The sequence below is a fragment of the Lolium perenne genome, chromosome 4 (genome assembly GCF_019359855.2).
Source record: "Lolium perenne isolate Kyuss_39 chromosome 4, Kyuss_2.0, whole genome shotgun sequence".
Lineage (NCBI taxonomy): Eukaryota > Viridiplantae > Streptophyta > Magnoliopsida > Poales > Poaceae > Lolium > Lolium perenne.
In genome coordinates, this window is record NC_067247.2 from 123325975 (window position 1) to 123344916 (window position 18942).

General features: G+C 41.1%; 1 protein-coding gene and 1 pseudogene across 1 annotated transcript; one reads left to right on the forward strand and one right to left on the reverse strand.

Annotated features, from left to right (window-relative positions):
* LOC127347153 (putative B3 domain-containing protein Os08g0325100) lies at positions 1 to 18350 on the forward strand (annotated as a pseudogene).
* On the reverse strand, positions 7634 to 11009 carry LOC127293807 (uncharacterized). The gene is made up of 3 exons (XM_051323472.2): positions 10638 to 11009; positions 7879 to 8751; positions 7634 to 7771 (listed from the first exon to the last, which is right to left on the reverse strand). The coding sequence occupies exons 1-3, from the start codon at positions 10657 to 10659 to the stop codon at positions 7725 to 7727; spliced, it is 942 nt and encodes a 313-aa protein (XP_051179432.2). The 5' UTR covers positions 10660 to 11009; the 3' UTR covers positions 7634 to 7724.
* Positions 18351 to 18942: the final 592 nt, after the last annotated feature.

The following is an 18942-nucleotide window of genomic DNA, read 5'->3' on the forward strand; positions in this document are numbered from 1 at the left end:
ATGACGTGGATGGGGAATGCTGTTTGCTTTGTCACGGGTTTCAGTCCTTTCAGTCATTATGTTTAATTTGGATTTCAAGTTTATCATGTGAAACCTAACACCATCTTTTGTTCATTATTACATTAGCGCTCCTGGAGACTGGGTGAACTGTGGTTTATGCAGCGAATGGGCTCATTTCGGTTGTGACAGACGACAAGGGTTGGGAACTTTCAAGGTAAAACTTGTTGGCCCCCTCACCCATACTATACCAGCTGAAGAGGTGAAGCCTGCCTTTGACTATGAACATGAAGGTGTTACTTTAAATTCATCATCTCATACTTTCCTTTTTCAAATACAAAGAAGATCCACACATACTTCTCTTTCCTTTTTTTCCTACGATAATAGTCAGGTATCAGCCTGACAAAGATACAGTTTGATAGTTATCTTTTGGATCTTGATCATAAATTATCCGTCCAAACTTCGGTTTACTTTCTGCAGATAATCCCAGAAGAGCTTGTGCGGCGTCTCAAAGGAGAGATCCCTGGAGAAATCCAGCTAGAAACTCGAAAGGGTAACAATCACCCTGTTGTGGTTGCCAAGAACCAAGAAAAGCGTGTCCTTACAGAGGGTTGGAGTGAATTCGCTGAAATCTATGATCTACACATGGGTGATTCTGTAATGTTAAAATATAATGGAAAATCTAAGTTTAATGTCATAATATTTGATAAGCTTGGTCGAGAGAAAGCATTATCAGTTGTTCTGGATCCTTTTATGTCTCAAGTCCAAAACAGGCGCAGTTACCCACATGAAATCGGGTAAAATAGCACTTTTTTATTCATGGATGAATTTTCAGGAGCAAATTTCACTTCAAATGGCGTTTGCACTGCAGGTCTGCTAAAAATATGGATGCGGCTTGTGGAAGATGCAAAAGCTGGCTCGAATATCACTACATGAACTTGGATGATGAAAAAAAATATGTGTTGATGCTTATGATGGGAGATTTTCAACATGAGATGGTCACTTTATATTCAAATGCAGTACCACTCCCTTACATCATTCACTTTGTTGTTTTTCTTAAGACCATATTTTCTCTCTTTCTAGTTTGAATGATGTGTAGATTTATAATGATTTTGGGGAAAGCTGAAAGCATATGGTAGTCCTTGCAACTTTTAGTCATATTTCCTGTTAATGTGATGCTTGGATTCAATCCGCATGGTACTATGGTAGCATATTCAGGTATGTTTGTTTGGACAAAGCTAGCATGGCATGGTATCAGCTTTGTGCAAACAAACATATCCTGTGACATGGTATCAGTTTTGTGCAAACAAACGTACTTGTGGCATGGTTATCAGCTTTGTGCAAACATACCTGAATATACTACCATGCTGCATTTGGCATTCTCCTTTTCCTATGATACTATGTCTCTTTAATATCCTTGGTGCACCCTACGTTAGAACGAATAAGGTGTATAAAGTTAGCTAATAGCTAACATTTACAATACCAAACGAATGTCATGCCGGTAGAATAGGGGGACACGTAGGAGTCACGTGATGGAGGAGGAGAGCGACCAGTGGTGATCCGCTGGGATCGCAGGGGACAGCAACGAGGCGGCAGTTTTGCCAGCCCTCCACGGCAGATTCTGGAGCCTCGACCAAGGGGTCGACGACGACGATGGACCCTCTCCACGATCCTCTTCACCGGGAGACTACCGGCGATCACCCTCGGAGAGGGCCCTGAAGACATCGTCCAGGTATGTCAAAAGAATCACAAATCGTTTACAGCAGAGAAGTGCAGCAATGGCTTTGTCTGTGCAACTAGATCCTACTGTTTCGAATTTCACGGCGGCAAAACAAGCACCGCCGCCGGCGGTTGATCTCAAAGTTCCTGTCCTAGAGCCGACAGTGTTCTTTCTTGAGGATTTTAATGCTGCTGAATGGACCAGAGTGGTTCGGAAAAACAGATTACGTAAGGTTTCTTATGGTTGGGGTGAACATTTGCCTGGCTCAGAATGCCGGCGATCACCGGAGCGGGAGTTCAGCTTGAGTGGACGTAGATCCAGATCTCGTCAATTTCGAATTAATGGGCCTACGTATGCTTTTGGTCCTCGTCCTGTTTTGGCAAGTAATATCCATTATGGCCCACAATTACGGCCAGGGAAATCAATCTATCGTAAAAGAGGTGTCAATATAGCATCAGGGTTGCCAGCGCCAATACCCCGTGGAACTACTGCCTCTGTTACGATCGCACCACCTCTGGCGGCTAGGGTTCCTGGGAGGATGTCAAGAGCTCCGCTCCCTCCGAACTCTGGTGCGCCGCCACCTAATCCGCTCCGTCAACCGATGCTGCCGGGACGTACTCCTGTGCGTGCTGATGGCCGTGACAATGGAGCTCGTGGAGATGAAGGTGCCTTGACTGGTGGGGGTTCTGCTGGTTTTCAGAATTTTGGCAATCAAGGGCAAGGCGATCAGCACTCGCGGCGTCCACAACAGCAAAATAGCAGATTCGAGCAGGGCTCCAACTCAAGCCAAGGGGTTACGGTACTTGGCAAGAAGGGGTTTCAATGGCCAAGGTTTTGGGGCATACGAGTCAGGTTATTTTGAAGGAAATAATGGCTATGGAAATGGTTATGGGTCTATGAACAGAGGTAACTACAGGCAGCGTCCTTACCGTCCTTTTTACGCGGGGAATAGAGCTCGTAATAATAATTATAGGGGTGGCAATGGTAGATTTAATGGCAATAACAATAGATACCAGAGAGTTTTCAACAATGCTGAAAATAGCTTAGCTACTGTCGGGACTCGGGCTCGAGCCACGATGATGCCCAAAGTTCTTTGTAGTGACCGAGGTCGCCAATGCCTCTACAAACCTACAGAATATGGAAACTTCCTCAGTTGAGAGTTTGTCTGTTCGTGCCCAGAAAAAAATTGACAAAAGACAATGTCTGAGATGTGGAGAGAATGGTCACTTAGCTGAAACCTGTTCTGCTGTCTTATGCTTATACTGTGAAAAAACGTCACATGAGTCAAAAAACTGTCCATTGCTTGATATGCCAAAGCCTGTTGCTGTTACATATGGGGTGAGTCGCAACGAACTGATGTTTCACGAGGTCCCAGTTTCATCGGATGTGACGTTTAGACATGACAGTGGCAAAGTGGGAAGGATTTCGATCCTTTGGTGGAGTTCTATCTGCACAAGAAATTGTGAAAGAACTGGAGTGGATCATCCCTGGTAATCATCAGTGGGACCTTGTTCCTACAGATGATGGTGCTTTCAAAGTCACTTTCCCGTCGAAGGCTGATCTGGTAAGGATGACAAAAATCATAAATGTTCCAGTACCTGACACCACGATGTTTTTACTTTTTGAAGAATGGTCTGCGGCTGATCTTGATAAGTTTTACCTTACTTCAGTATGGGTGAGAGTTCATGGCTGTTGCTACAAGGAGAGATGTGATTATCTATCTCTTTTTGGTGTTGGATCTTTGATTGGAAAAACGAAAGAAGTGGATATGGCATATACTAGAGCTCATTCTGAGGCCCGTATGCTAGTCGAAGTCTCTAGAGTTCAGTTCATTCCCACCACAACTATTGATCATACATATGACGGTCAAGGGTATGGCCTAATATTTAAAGTTGAAGAACAGAAGAATAAAGATAAAGTGGATGTGGTAATGCAAGAGGCAAATGATGATGAAGATGTTGGATCCAGCAGGATCAACTAGCTCTAGTTTGAGCCACAAAAGAATAAGATCAGAAATACCTTGGTCTGAAGATGATGCCATGCCTCCTCTTGTTTAATTGCTCACACCAGGATGGAGCAATTTGTGCTAGGTTCTTCCTAGTGCTTTAGTGCTAGCCTGATCGGTGGCTTGTTCTTGAGAGAGAGTGTGTAAGAGAGAAGGCAGAGAGCAGCAGCCATCTTCCACCTCTCCTCTTCTAGGTCATTTGACCCCTTTTATATGTTTAGCACTATGCACTAGGGGAACCAGCACCGTTGGATCAAAATCGATGTCTCCGATCAAGACAACACATAAGGATAGGTGGCCATTTACTGTAGAGCCGCCTTACTGTAGCTACAGTAGTGCCGCCCTACTGTAGCAGTCCAAAATATCTGACCTAGGAAAGCAGCCTAGATCACCAAAATATCCAACATTCTCCCCCTTGATCGTAAGGCTGATCATTATAAGCTCATTTTTCAACAAAATAATGCACTAGGACGAAAAGATTATAATGGTCTGTTAGGTACCATTTAATCTAGTGACTATAGCACATTACTTCATATCAAAATGAACCTCTTTAATTTATGAGCTCCATAAACTTTATTCACATCATATATTAACTTAATTTACATAATTCTTTACATAAACATCATAAACATTACAGACTCATCTTTTGATAAAAATGGTACACCAAGACAATAGGTTACAACAGTCAATTAAGTACTGCTAAACCAAGTGACTATGGTTCCCATCCGATCTCAAAATGAGCCCCTTTTGGGGAGATGGTGCCATAATAGTTCCAACTTCTCCAGGATTAAAAGCTTTCAACCAAACCCATGCCGGCAACATGCTCTCTAAATACGCTGGGTGGTAAGCCTTTCGTGAGCGGATCCGCTAACATAAACTTAGTATTAATGTACTTGATATCTATTGTTTGATCCTGGATTCTATCTTTCACAACAAGATACTTAATGTCAATAAATTTGCCAGCTGCACTTGACTTGTTGTTACTCGCATAGATCACTGCGGGTTGATTATCGCAGTATAGAGTGAGAGGCCTGGAAATGCTGTCAATCACTCTTAGTTCCGGGATAAAATTCTTCAACCATACCGCCTGCCCGGTTGCCTCATAACATGCTACAAATTCTGCCTGCATTGTCGACGATGCAGTAACAGTTTGCTTTGAGCTTTTCCATGATATAGCTCCTTTTGCAAGGGTGAAGATATAACCTGATGTGGATTTCTTAGTATCAACACACCCCGCAAAATCAGCATCTGAATAACCCACTATTTCGAGGTTATTAGATTTCTCATAAGTAAGCATGAGGCCTTTAGTACCTTGCAAATAACGCAAGACCTTTTTAGCAGCCTTCCAGTGATCCAGACCTGGATTGGACTGATATCTGCCAAGCATCCCGGTCACAAAAGCTAAATCAGGGCGAGTGCACACTTGTGCATACATAATACTCCCAACAATTGAGGCATAAGGAATTGACTTCATCTGCGCAGATTCATAATTATTTCTTGGGCCTTTGGAAAGTCCCAAATTTATCGCCCTTAACAATAGGAGCAGGCGAGGCTGAGCACTTATACATATTGTACTTTTTTAGTACCTTTTCAATATATGCTCTCTGAGATAGCCCCAAGATCCCTCTGGATCTATCCCGGTGAATTTCAATTCCTAAAACATAAGTTGCTTCACCGAGATCTTTCATATCGAACTTTGAAGACAGGAATCTCTTGGTCTCCATCAACATATTTTTATCACTGCTTTGGCCAAGAGTATGTCATCAACATATAATATCAGGAAGATAAAATTACTCCCCCTGAACTTAACATAAACACAATTGTCCTTCCTATTTTCCTTAAAGCCAAATTTCTTTATGACTTGATCAAATTTGAGATACCACTCTCTTGATGCTTGTTTCAAACCATAGATGGATTTCTTCAGATGACATCCTAAATGTTTATTTTCTTCCATAACAAAACCTTCCGGTTGTGCCATGTAAACATCTTCGCGTAAGTCACCATTTAGAAATGCCGTTTTGACATCCATCTGATGTAGCTCTAAATCATAATGAGCTACGAGTGCCATAATTATTTTGAATGAATCCTTCGAAGAGACGGGTGAAAAAGTTTCATTATAATCAATCCCTTCTGTTTGAGTGAATCCTTTTGCCACAAGCCTTGCTTTAAACCTTTCGATATCACCCTTGGAGTCACGTTTGGTCTTATAGACCCATTTGCATCCAACTGTTTTGGCTCCTTCAGGGATTTCTACTAAGTCCCATACATCATTAGTGCTCATGGACTTCATTTCATCTTTCATAGCATCGAGCCATTTAGACGAATATTCACTTTCCATAGCCTCCTTAAATGAGGTGGGATCATTATCCAACACTGGCTCATTTGTATCCTCACTCATGTAGGTGAGATAATCATCAGGAATAGCAGGCTTTCTAGCCACTGTGACCTTTTAAGAGGCTCATTATTCGGCACATTAATAACAGTTTGAGACTGCTGATTATTTTCAATAAGAGCATCATTAGATGTGACATCTGGAACAGTCGCCGGTGTATCAGCAGGTGTTGCATTAGCAGCACGTTGCCTTCTTGAATACACTCGTAATTGCTGTTCTTGGTCCTTTTGTTGTCCAGTTATGTGAGCACCATCAGCTACAGGAGCTGAAACTTGAGGTGCAATTTCAGTATGTACTGGAAACACTGGCTCTTGGATTACAGGCATCGGGACATATTCCTGTTTTTCCTCCAAGACTATTTCTCTGGGAGTCATGCTCCCCCTCATCATATCACTTTCCAAGAACACAGCGTGTCTTGTTTCAACAAATTTCGTTGTCTGATTTGGACAATAAAATCGATATGCTTTAGATTTGTCAGGATAACCAATAAAATGGCAACTGACTGTCTTGGGGTCTAATTTTCCCATAACCGGATTAAAAATCCTTGCTTCAGCAGGACAGCCCCATACATGAAAATAATTCAGGGTTGGCTTTTTCCCAGTCCATAATTCATACGGTGTTTTGGGCACCGATTTTCGGGAACCCTGTTAAGAATATGTGCTGCTGTTTTAAGGGCTTCCATCCATAAATTCACCGGTAAAGTGGAGTGGCTTAACATACTCCGCACCATATCCATAAGTGTGCGGTTTCTCCTTTCAGCTACCCCGTTTTGTTGAGGTTCACCCGGTGCTGAGTATTGGGCGGCAATGCCATTTTCCTGTAAGAATTTTGCAAATGGTCCAGGAATTTGACCATAAGTTGCATGTCTGCCGTAGTATTCACCACCACGATCAGATCTTACAACTTTAATTCTTTTATTGCACTGATTTTCAACCTCAGCTTTGAAAATCTTGAACTTGTCTAATGCCTCTGATTTTTCTTTAATTTGATAAAAATATCCATAACGGGAGAAGTCATCAGTGAACGTTATGAATGAATTATAACCGTCCACCGATCTCACATTAAACGGACCACATATATCCGTATGAATTAATTCCAAAACTCCCGTGCTTCGGTTTGCACCTTTCTTAATTTTCTTGGCATATTTTCCTTTGATGCAATCGATACAATGATCAACATCCGCATCGGAAAAATCAAGAGAAGGAAGAACTTGATCTTTAATGAGACGCTCAATCCTCCCCCTCGAAATATGGCCTAAACGGTAGTGCCATAATTTCGAAGAAGTCTCATTATCATTACGTTTGCGTTTGGTACCGACATTTATATTTGAGGTAGAATCTACATTATTTATATCATCACAAAGGGAAATTACATAAAGTTTGTCTTGTCGACAGGCAAGACCAACATTATTATTGTCATACATAATTATACATTGCTTATTCCCAAAGTGACACTCATAACTATCATCATCTAAACATGAGACGGAAACTAAATTCCGTTTCATCGAGGGTACATAAAGAACATTATTTAGCTGAAGCTTAAAACCGCCATGAAGTGTAAGAGTGAAGTCTCCAATCGCCTCGGCATAAGCTTCAACACCATTAGCAACTCTAATTGTTCTTTCCCCTCTTTTTAGGGTCTTCCTCATATTGAATCCCTGCAACGAATTTACAACATGAATTGTTGCACCTGAATCAATCCACCAAGTATTGGTGGCATAATTAACATAAAGGGATTCTTCAACAACAGTAATAGTGTCGGTACCTCTTTCTTTGAGCCATCTCTTGAAGCCAAAACAATCCTTTCGCCTATGCCCACCTTTTCCACAAAAGTGGCAAGCATTGGAATTATTTCCTTCAGCATTAGGCGCTTTTTCTGGCTTCTTTTGCTGTGAACCTTTTGAGGATTGGCCTTTTTCCTTGAACTTATAAGGCTTGGGCTTCACAAATTCATTCACAAATTTTCTATACTTCTTCTTTTGTGAATGACCAAACTGATTAACATGATCAATTCTGTCAGCCTTAAGCCTTTCTTCTTCTTGCACACATCGCGCCATCATTTCATCAATCTCCCATTTAACATCCATCGCATTATAGTTGATCATAAATGGATCAAATTGGGGAGGCAAAGATGACATAATAAAATGGACGAGGAAACCATTAGAGATTTCCATCTCCATTGACTTTAGTTTGGCGGCCATGTTGCATTTTTTCATAATATGCTCTCGAAGACTTCCAGTGGGATCATATTTTTCATCAATTAGCCTTCTGATAAGACTTGTTGCATAAACTTTAGAAGACCCTTTAAATTGATGCTCAATTTTTGCAAAGTACCCTTTTGCTGTCTCACAATCAGGAAGGGCTCCCCTCATACTCTGTGTAATGGAGCCCTTTATCATCATAAGGCACTTGCGATTAGAGTCATCCCACTTAGCCTTAATAATGTCATATTCGTTCTTGAGGGCTTCATAATTTTCATTATTTTCTTTAGGCACCTCAGGAGGATCATTAAGGAGAGCATAATCAATATTGAGTAAGGCCATAGTGATCTCAAGCTTCTCCTTCCACGTGACATAATTGCTGCCATTTAGCTGTTCGATGCCATTTAGCATTCCAGCAATATTAGAGACATTAGTTGCTGCAAAAGAAAAATTCAAAATGCTTTAGTAAGCATCATCATAATCATCATTAAATTTTATTGATCAAATTCAAATCAGCTTTGGCCAGAGATGAAAATGAACAACAAAATTTTGTGGACAAATATTCATCAATTAGCTTTGGCCAAATTGATAAATAGAAGCCACACATTAATGATCCTCATTCATTATTTTCTTTTACCACCCGGTTCACACCAGCTTTGGCCAGAAGTGAAACAGACCAATAAAAGAATTTTGCAGTTAAAATGCCCGTCAAACAACTTTGGTCAGAATGACAAGGCATAAAACCACACTTTATTTGAGGATCCATAAACTTTATTTTGCAGCGAAAGCATTATCACATAATAATTATAGTGATAAATATCACCATAATTCATTAATCATAAATAAACTAAATAATAAAAGTAATATCAACATGTAAATTAACTAAGCATGACAATTAAAATTGTGGCCTAAAATAAACATAATAAGCATAATCAATTTATCCAGAAAAATAGCCCTGAAAAGATATTTATTTCAGCCCTAAATTTTTTTTTTATTAGCATAATAATCCTGCTGAACTGGGCCAAAATTGGCCCAGCCCAGCACTTAGCTCCCCCTGATCCCCTCTTGGGCCACAGCCCATTAGCAACACGCCTGGACGACCTGAACCGTCGGATGCGATCCGACGGCCAGGAACGACCGCAGCTGGAACAAAACCAGCTCACCGTCGCCCGGCTCCCAGCGAAAAAACCCTAGCCCCCTTTCTTTCTTCCTCCTCTCCTCTCCCGACAGCGATGGCGACGCCGAGCGACCAAGAGGCGGTGACGGCGAGCACCACGCGACGGGGAAGAAGACTCGGCGTCACCCAGGCCCTCTCGCCGGAGTTGCGTGCAGCTTTGGCCAGCGCGCAGCTCCGTCGAGCGGCTCTGGGCGGCGCCTCCGTGCGAGGCAGGCGCGCGCGTGCGGGCGTCCCCGCGACGGCGACCTCCCCTCACCATTCTCCAGCACGGCTGCGAGCTCCAGCGGCGACAAGCGCACGTAGAGACGAGCTGCCGGCCGGTGCAGCGGACGGCGAGGCCGCTCGGGTTTGAACCCGAGCACACCTGCCAACATTAGAGAATGGCTCCGACGCCACCGTGGCCAGCGACGACGACGAGGCCCATAAGGTAATCGTCCGCTTCTTAATCTTGAATTAGGGTTAGGGTTCCTCCAAAAATGGGGAATTTCGTAATTTAGGGTTTCGGTAATTTTGGGGATTTTGCTTTAGGGTTGATTACGGCATCAAATCAACCAATCCCCACTTCAATTCATGTTTGATCGAAACCATGTGCATCAAAACAGGGGAAATTTTCATCATGTTAGGGTTCCGGATTGAGGAAAATCATCAAGATTTGTGCATAATTAACTTATTTCCCCTTTAAATCTTAATCAATCTTAAACCAGAAGCTCATAATTGAGGAGGGGAAAAGAGGACAACATTTCTAGGGTTTCTGGAAAAAATAGGAATTTAACATAAGAGCTTTAATTCCTTTAGTTAATAGCTCAAATTGAAACCCTAGAGTATCACATAGTCTGTTAGGGCTTGGAGTTTGAAAAAACAGGGCTTAAACTTAAGGCATGATTAATAACCAGGAAGAACAGCCTTTAAACATAAGCATAAAATACTTTCACAGAAGCAACTTGGGCATATGCCTTGACTTGGTGACAACATAAACACATGGGTATGTGCATATGCCCTTGATCTTGATCTTGGCTTGATAAATCAAGCATGAATCTTAACATAAGAGGGCTCAAACTTAAGAGCTAGATGCTCTGATACCATTGTTGGATCCAGCAGGATCAACTAGCTCTAGTTTGAGCCACAAAAGAATAAGATCAGAAATACCTTGGTCTGAAGATGATGCCATGCCTCCTCTTGTTTAATTGCTCACACCAGGATGGAGCAATTTGTGCTAGGTTCTTCCTAGTGCTTTAGTGCTAGCCTGATCGGTGGCTTGTTCTTGAGAGAGAGTCTGTAAGAGAGAAGGCAGAGAGCAGCAGCCATCTTCCACCTCTCCTCTTCTAGGTCATTTGACCCCTTTTATATGTTTAGCACTATGCACTAGGGGAACCAGCACCGTTGGATCAAAATCGATGTCTCCGATCAAGACAACACATAAGGATAGGTGGCCATTTACTGTAGAGCCGCCTTACTGTAGCTACAGTAGTGCCGCCCTACTGTAGCAGTCCAAAATATCTGACCTAGGAAAGCAGCCTAGATCACCAAAATATCCAACAGAAGACCCCGAAGAGCTTGGTGAGAAGGAGAAGAAATTAACAAAAAAAGATGATCCTCCTCATCCGCCTCCTTCTACCGGGCAGGTCAAGACACCAGCTGTGTCCAACCCTGCCAAGGAAGCTACTGGTTCTAAAAACCAGACTCTGGCTAATTCTCTGCCAACTATAAAGGTGGGGTCAATAATATGTTGCTCTGATGTGAAGTGTTGGTCTGAAAGTAAAGCTATTCCTCCTCGTCGTCTATGGGGTGATTGCGAGTCTATGATGATAGTCTACCGTCACCTTTACCCCGTCTAGAGACTGCTGGCAATGATTCGGAGGTCGATCCATTGGCAGGGCAAACAAAGGTTCTCTCTGCCAAGGCAGGTGTTGCTGCTGCCGTGTCACATGAAACCACAAGTTTCTCTGCCACGGCACATCCTACTGAGGCAAGTTTTCAAGCACTAGTAATCCCTGAGGCTGCTCGGTAGCCGGCTCCTGGTTTACATGATGCTAAAGGTATGGTTGGTAATATTTTACTAGAGCAAGAGTCTCTGGGGTTAAAATCAGTAGAGGAATTACCCTATCCTTTTTCTTGTACCAATGACAAGTTTTCATTTCCAGAAAAATTTCCTAACATGGCACAGAAGGTTGCTCATAAGGAAGGGAATTTGGGTATAATAGCTTCATCACATGTACCTAGAGAATCGGAGATGTCTCCATACCAGTCCACTGTTTCTATAAAAGGAGGTGTAGTTACTGATACTAGTAAGGAACAAGAGAATCCTTTAAATATGTGTAATATTATGATTACTGAAAATTGTGAACACACGTTTTTAATTCCAAGTTCTTCTGCAGTTTCAGAGAGCAATATAGGAAATACTACTATGAAGAATGCTAAGAATAATGGTACAGGTGTTTATCTGGGAGGGCGGTATACCAGTGAGGATATTCTGGCTTTTGGTGGGATTTCAGCTAGAGAGATGGATGTTCGATCGAGTGAAAGAATCCGCTGTCAACCAAATGCTGATGCTCCACAGATGGAGCGGGCTCAACTTTTAACTCAAGCAAGAAAAGAGGGTTCTCTTACAGGTACACAAAGCTTCTCGAAATTCTCGCTTAATTCACTTTCGAATGATACTGTGATAAATAGGGCAGCAAAATTAGGTGTCTCGCTAGGAGTGTCACCTGAACAAATTAGTAACTCTGTTAATATCATCAAGGAAAAAGATAATATGAGAACGGTTGTTATGTTAGCGAAAAATTTAAAACAAAAAAGTGCCGAGGAAGATCAGCATTCTATCCTTAATCAAGCAACTAATTTATCAGTTGACCTAGTAGGGGAGGAGCAGCTCGGCTCAGAGGAGCATTCTGCTTTCTTTGTTAAACCTAAAATAACTAAGGTATATAAAAGAAAACAAAAGGTAGTTCCAATAGCTGTGCGACGAAGTGCTAGGTTGAGTAAGAAATAATTGTACAATCACACAAAATGAAAGGTGGTTTTTGGAATAGTGGAGGGTTTAGAGATTCAGCAAAACACATTTTTGTTAATGAGACAATTCGTGACTTCAAGCTAGACTTTTTGGCCATTTCAGAAACTGGCCGGGACAATTTCTCTTCACCATTTTTGAATCATATTTCTGGAGGTTTATATTTCCAGTGGTATTGTGTTCCTCCAATTGGAAGATCTAGGGGGATGCTAGTTGGTTTTAATGCAGAAACCTTGTCAGTTCAAAATATTGTGACAGGTGATAGATGTGTTAAATTCTATATCACATCTAAACATGATAACTATAAATGGGTGCTAGTCGCTGTTTATGGGGCTGCTCAAGATGAGCAGAAACCTGAGTTTCTAGCTGAGTTAGTTAGGATCTGCGAAGATGAACCCCTTCCCATGATTGTTGGGGGCGATTTTAACATCATTCGGCGAAGGGAGGAAAAAAATAAGGATAGTTTTAATGAACGATGGCCTTTCATATTTAATGCAATAATTGAAAGTTTGGATCTCAGAGAGATAGCTCTCTCGGGACGCCAATTTACTTGGGCAAATCGCAGGGAGTCGCCTACTTATGAAAAACTTGATAGAATTCTTTCTAGTGTAGAATGGGAGCAGAAATTTCCGTTAGTGACGGTTAGAGCGTTACCAAGGTCTGGGTCGGATCACACTCCCTTAATTCTAGACACTGGAGAACAAGCCTTTAGTGGAAATAAGTCAATTTTCTCATTTGAACTGGCCTGGTTTAAAAAGGAGGGCTTTGTAGATTTAGTGAGGCGTGAATGGACATCTATATCAAAGGGCAATAATCCTATGGAAATATGGCAAAATAGGATTAGACATCTTAGACAGTTTCTTTGAGGATGGGCTCGAAATTTAAGTGGTGAATACAAAACTGAGAGAGATAGACTATCACATATCATAGAAACCCTTGATTGTAAAGCTGAAACCAGTCCGCTAGAAGAGAATGAGAGGGATATCTTGCGAAAGGCAAGAGATGATCTAGCAAAGTTACGTCGAGAAGAAGAGTCAAAATGGCTCCAGAGAGCTAAAGTTAAACATATCCAAGAAGGTGGGGATAATACAAAATATTTTCACTTAATTGCAAATGGTAAACATCGTAGAAAGAAAAAATTTCAATTAGAGCAACAAGAAGGAACTATCACTGGACAAGAAAATCTAAAGAACTATATATCAGATTACTATAAGAGCCTATTTGGTCCGCCACCACAGGGCTCTTGTACAATGATTGAGGATATAAATAATGACATTAATCAAATTTCGGGTCAGGAAAATGAAATCCTAATTGCTGTGTTTACGGAGGAAGAAGTTAAAGAGGCTGTTTTCCAAATGGAGAAAAACAAGTCACCCGGGCCTGACGGTTTCCCGGCTGAATTTTATCAAATATGTTGGGATGTTTTGAAAGATGATCTAATGGCTATGTTTGAATGTTTCCACAGAGGTGAGTTACCACTATTTCATTTGAACTATGGGACCATAATCCTGCTACCCAAGAAAGAAAATGCTATTCAAATAGAACAATACCGTCCCATTTGTTTATTAAATGTGAGCTTCAAAGTGTTCACCAAAGTCGGGACTAATCGGGTTTCCAAAATTGCTGAAAATGTAGTTCAACCGACCCAAACCGCGTTCATGCCAGGAAGACATATTCTTGAAGGCGTGGTTATTTTGCATGAAACCATTCATGAACTTCATAGGAAGAATTTGGATGGCGTGTTATTTAAAATAGATTTTGAAAAGGCGTATGATAAGATAAATTGGTCCTTCTTGCAACAAGCATTGCGTATGAAAGGATTTGATCCTACGTGGTGTAATTGGATTGAAGACTTTACTCGAAAAGGTAGCGTTGGCATCCGGGTAAATAATGACATAGGACACTATTTTCAAACTCAAAAAGGTCTACGACAGGGTGACCCATTGTCGCCCATTTTATTTAATATCGTTGCGGATATGCTGGCAATTTTGATTGCAAGAGCAAAGGAAGATGGTCAAGTAGCAGGTCTCATTCCTCATTTAGTTGAAGGGGGCCTGTCTATTCTTCAATATGCCGATGACACCATTTTATTTATGGAGCATGACATGGATAAGGCCTTAAATATGAAGCTAGTGCTTTGTATCTTTGAACAGTTATCAGGGTTAAAAATAAACTTTCATAAAAGTGAACTTTTCTGTTTTGGGCGGGCAAAACAGATGGAGAATGACTACAAAACTCTTTTTGGTTGTGACATAGGGTCACTTCCTTTAAGATATCTGGGGATTCCAATCCATTTCAGAAAATTGAGAAACGGTGAATGGAAACCGGTGGAGGATAGGTTTGAGAAAAAGTTAAGTAGTTGGATTGGTAAAATGTTGTCCTATGGAGACAGATTAGTATTAATCAATTCGGTTTTAACTAGTCTCCCGATGTTTATGCTCTCGTTCCTTGAGATCCCAAAAGGTGTTCGGAAGAGGCTAGATTTTTTCAGGTCACGGTTTTTTTGGCAAAGCGATGGTCATAAGAAAAAATATAGGTTGACTAAATGGAATATTATTTGTAGACCGAAAGACCAGGGGGGTTTGGGAATAGAAGTTCTAGATATAAAGAATAAATGTTTGCTAAGTAAGTGGCTTTACAAACTTCTGAATGAGGAAGGAATTTGGCAAGAGTTGCTCACTAAGAAATACCTACACTCGAAAACTTTGTCACAGGTTTCGGAAAAACCAACTGATTCTCCTTTTTGGAAAGGTCTAATGAAAGTGAAAGAGGAATTTTTAACTAGAGGTTCTTTTGTGGTTGGCAATGGGATGAACACCAGGTTCTGGGAGGATATTTGGTTAGGGGACAAATCTCTCGCGGAAGAGTACCCATCTCTATACAATATTGTAAATCACAAGAATGTCACGGTTGAAAATGTGCTTGCAGCAAGTCCACTTAATATTAGTTTCCGTCGGACCTTAAACGGTAACAAATGGGAGAGATGGACACATCTCCTACATAGACTTATCTTGGTTCAGCTAAATGATAATGAAGATAGGTTTACATGGAATTTAACAGAGTCTGGAGTCTTCTCAGTAAAGTCAATGTATAATGATCTTTTATCTGGACACACGGTCTCCCTCAAAAAACATATCTGGAAGTTGAAGGTGCCATTAAAAATAAAGATTTTTATGTGGTTCCTTCACAAGAAGGTTATTCTTACAAAAGATAACTTGGCTAAACGTAATTGGAATGGTCCTACTAATTGTTGTTTTTGTGATCAACATGAGACAATTAATCACTTATTTATCTCTTGCCCTTTTACGCAGATGATTTGGAGAATAGTTTATATGACTTTCAATATAACTGCGCCTATGAATATAACTAATCTTTTCGGAAACTGGCTAAATGGGGTAGACAAAAAAAGCAAAACCCACATTAGAGTTGGAGTTTGTGCTTTGCTATAGGCGATATGGAATGTGCGCAATGATTGCATCTTTAACAAAACAAAATTTCCATCATTTTTGCAGGTTATTCCAATGGCTACCCATTGGATCCATATGTGGTCCTATCTGCGCCCAGAGGAGGAGCGCCTTGCTATGGATATTGGGTGCAACCGACTGGCAACGGTTGCACGGGATTTCTACAGCCAGTACGGTTGGCGTGCTAATCGAAGACTAACATGACGATGCAAAGGCGCTTCATGCTAGTGGTGTTTAGATGGCTCATTTTTGTAGAAACTTTGAGTGATCCATGAGATGTAATAAGTTTTCATATTGAATTCTGGTTGTTATGACTATTTTTTTAATAAAGGAAGTTGTATGCATCAATTGATGCAGAAGCTGGGGAATCCCCATTTCGAAAAAAAAACCAAACGAATGTCAATAGATTCACCATAAAATATATTTTCATAACTTATTTATCTTATATTGTAGATATTGATACTACTTTCTTCTGTTTATTCGATAAACTTACACGGTTGGAGGAAAGGCCAATGAGTTCATTACCCAACATGGGTGGCTGCATAACGCTAGATTTTGCCTCCTTCGTCATATCTTGCCTACCGTTTTCGTATACCTCTTGTCAAACTTTTCCTTTGGTTTGTGTGGATCTTGGATGGCTGTGTGCATCTTAGCTATGCAGAGGCCGGGTGTAATGCTTCAAATTTTTGATTAATAAAGCGTCATTTATCGAAAAAAATATTCGATAAATTTAGTTAGATTTTACTTTTAACAAAATATATATGCCTTGTTCATTGAAAGGGACGTAGTATGTTTTATAGTCAGATATTAAAGAGCAAAGCCACTTCTATTATAACGAATATCTTTGTTGTCATGTTTACAAACAGTCCGTTCTAACATACAAAAAAAAAAAAACTTGTTTCTTCCACAGATCATCCCAGAAGAATTTGTTCAGCGTTTCAAGGGCATGATCCCAGGAGAGATCAAACTTGAAACACATAATCGTTGCAGTTACATAATTGAAGTTGCCAAGCACCAAGAAAAGCTTGTCCTTACAGAGGGATGGGGGAAATTCGTTGAAACCTTTGGTCTAGAGATGGGTGACACCATAGTATTTAGATACAATGGAAACTCTAACTTTCGTGTCATGATCTTTGATAAACTTGGTTGTGAGAATGCATCATCAGTTATTGTGGATCCTTTTCTGGCTCCTTTGCAAGAAAAGCACACAAATGCAACTGAAACCTTGAACCATTCTACTAATATTAATCCTCAGCCTGTGCAAGTGCAATCGAATATTGAAGCAGTGGACCGGGCAATGCAAATGCAATCAGCTGCTGAATCCATGAACAATTCTCGAGTTCTTCACCAGCCCTTGGAAATGCAGGCATCTATTAGCAGAGTGAACGGGGTGCCAATGGAGTCACCACCAACGGAAAGACAGCGGCGCTTCCAAGTGGACAAATCTTGTCAAAGCAACATTAACATGATAATTTCCTCCTTTGAGTCATATGGTATCAGTTTGCAACTTCAGATTTATCTTCCCTTGCAAATCATCTCATATTTAGTAGTTCCCTTTTCTGTGCACAGAAGATTCTTTATCCTCTGAAGATGACTATGGAGTTCATGATGTGCCTGGTTCCAATTTTATTGCTGGAAAGAAGAACATGCCATCTACTTCTCACTCTCAGAAGGAGCAGTTGAAGGATGGTTACATTACCACACGTAAGTCCAAACTAACTTCGGTTCAGAAAGTAGCAGTGAAGCAGAAGGTCCAATCCATACGCTCAGAGATCCCCATCTTTGTTGCTGTGATGTGCAAGTCCAGCGTTGAATCAGGATTCTCTGTGGTGAGTTCCATCTTTCTAATGTGTGTTTTGCTGCGTTTATTCAGTCTGTCTAAAGCGCTGTATATATAAATATTAATGTACATGCTATTCTCAATGCTGAATTTATGTACAGTTTATTGCCTAATACTGTACAAATTTAGAAAGCAGTTGACATGTTATTTTACGTAACTTTATTCTCGCCATTATCTACTAACTCTTTTGTTCAAATCTTTAAACAGGCTTTCCCCAGTTACTATGCTAAGAATTACCTTGGCCGGGTGCCAAACATGTATCTTCAGGTGCATGGTCAGAAATACGCAGTGCGGTTTGATGAGGGTCCTCAGGATAAAAGGCTTAGAAGTGGCTGGAAAAAGTTTGTGCAAGAAACAATCTGAAGATTGGTGATATCTGCCTGTTTGAGCTGTTGAGCAACCAGAGGATAAGAACAATGGAGGTCTATATCACCCCCGTAAATGGCGGCAATTTATCGATATCCCGTACTGCTGATGTTGCCGAATTCCCTGATGCCGGTAATGGTTTGTCTGGCGGTACTGCTTCGTGTTGGTTAGTGAATCGCTGAAGATGGTGATAGACTGGTAGGGCTTTTGTGTTTGTTAGTGACCTGCTGGCTAATTAGTTGATTTCTACTTCACCTGCATAGTAATGAACATTATTTCTGAAGATACTTCCGATGCAAGGTTGAATTAGTTTGCGTTGGATTTCTTCCAATTAGGCATAGCAGACTAGCAGGTCCTTATTTTCTGTCCGTTTATTGGTTGTGCTGCTAGTAAACTTGCCTTTGGCTGTTATGTATTTTCCGTACTTATCTACCCGTTGGCTGTTTATTTTAAAGGCCTTGGCCCAGCTTTATACATAAAGCTCTCGAAGCAACATAGTAGCGATACAAACTCACACCCCATACGAAATGTCTGATGCCTTAAACCACAAGTACCAACTAGTCTGAGAATGGAAAGAAGACTACACGGAGTCAAAGCGTTGGCATGTGAAGGATGCTTGGTACGGGTGTACCAGGCGCTGATCATCCTCCATCGTCGTCGCGTAGTGTGAGGCCCCAAAACCGGTACCATGAGGATCCCAGCGAATCCGCCGAAATCCGAACGATATCGATTTTAGGAGACGCACCACCAAGCGCCTCGTATACGCCGAAGCAT

Bases quoted from the DNA above. Each gene is read 5' to 3' on its own strand.
- LOC127293807 (XM_051323472.2), bottom strand. From the start codon at position 10,659: ATGGCATCATCTTCAGACCAAG. The intron at 8,752-10,637 runs GTATTTCTGATC...TTTCTTTTGCAG, and splicing joins GGCATCATCTTCAGACCAAG to CAACTAATGTCTCTAATATT. The intron at 7,772-7,878 runs GTACCGACACTA...AATTCGTTGCAG, and splicing joins GAGATGGCTCAAAGAAAGAG to GGATTCAATATGAGGAAGAC.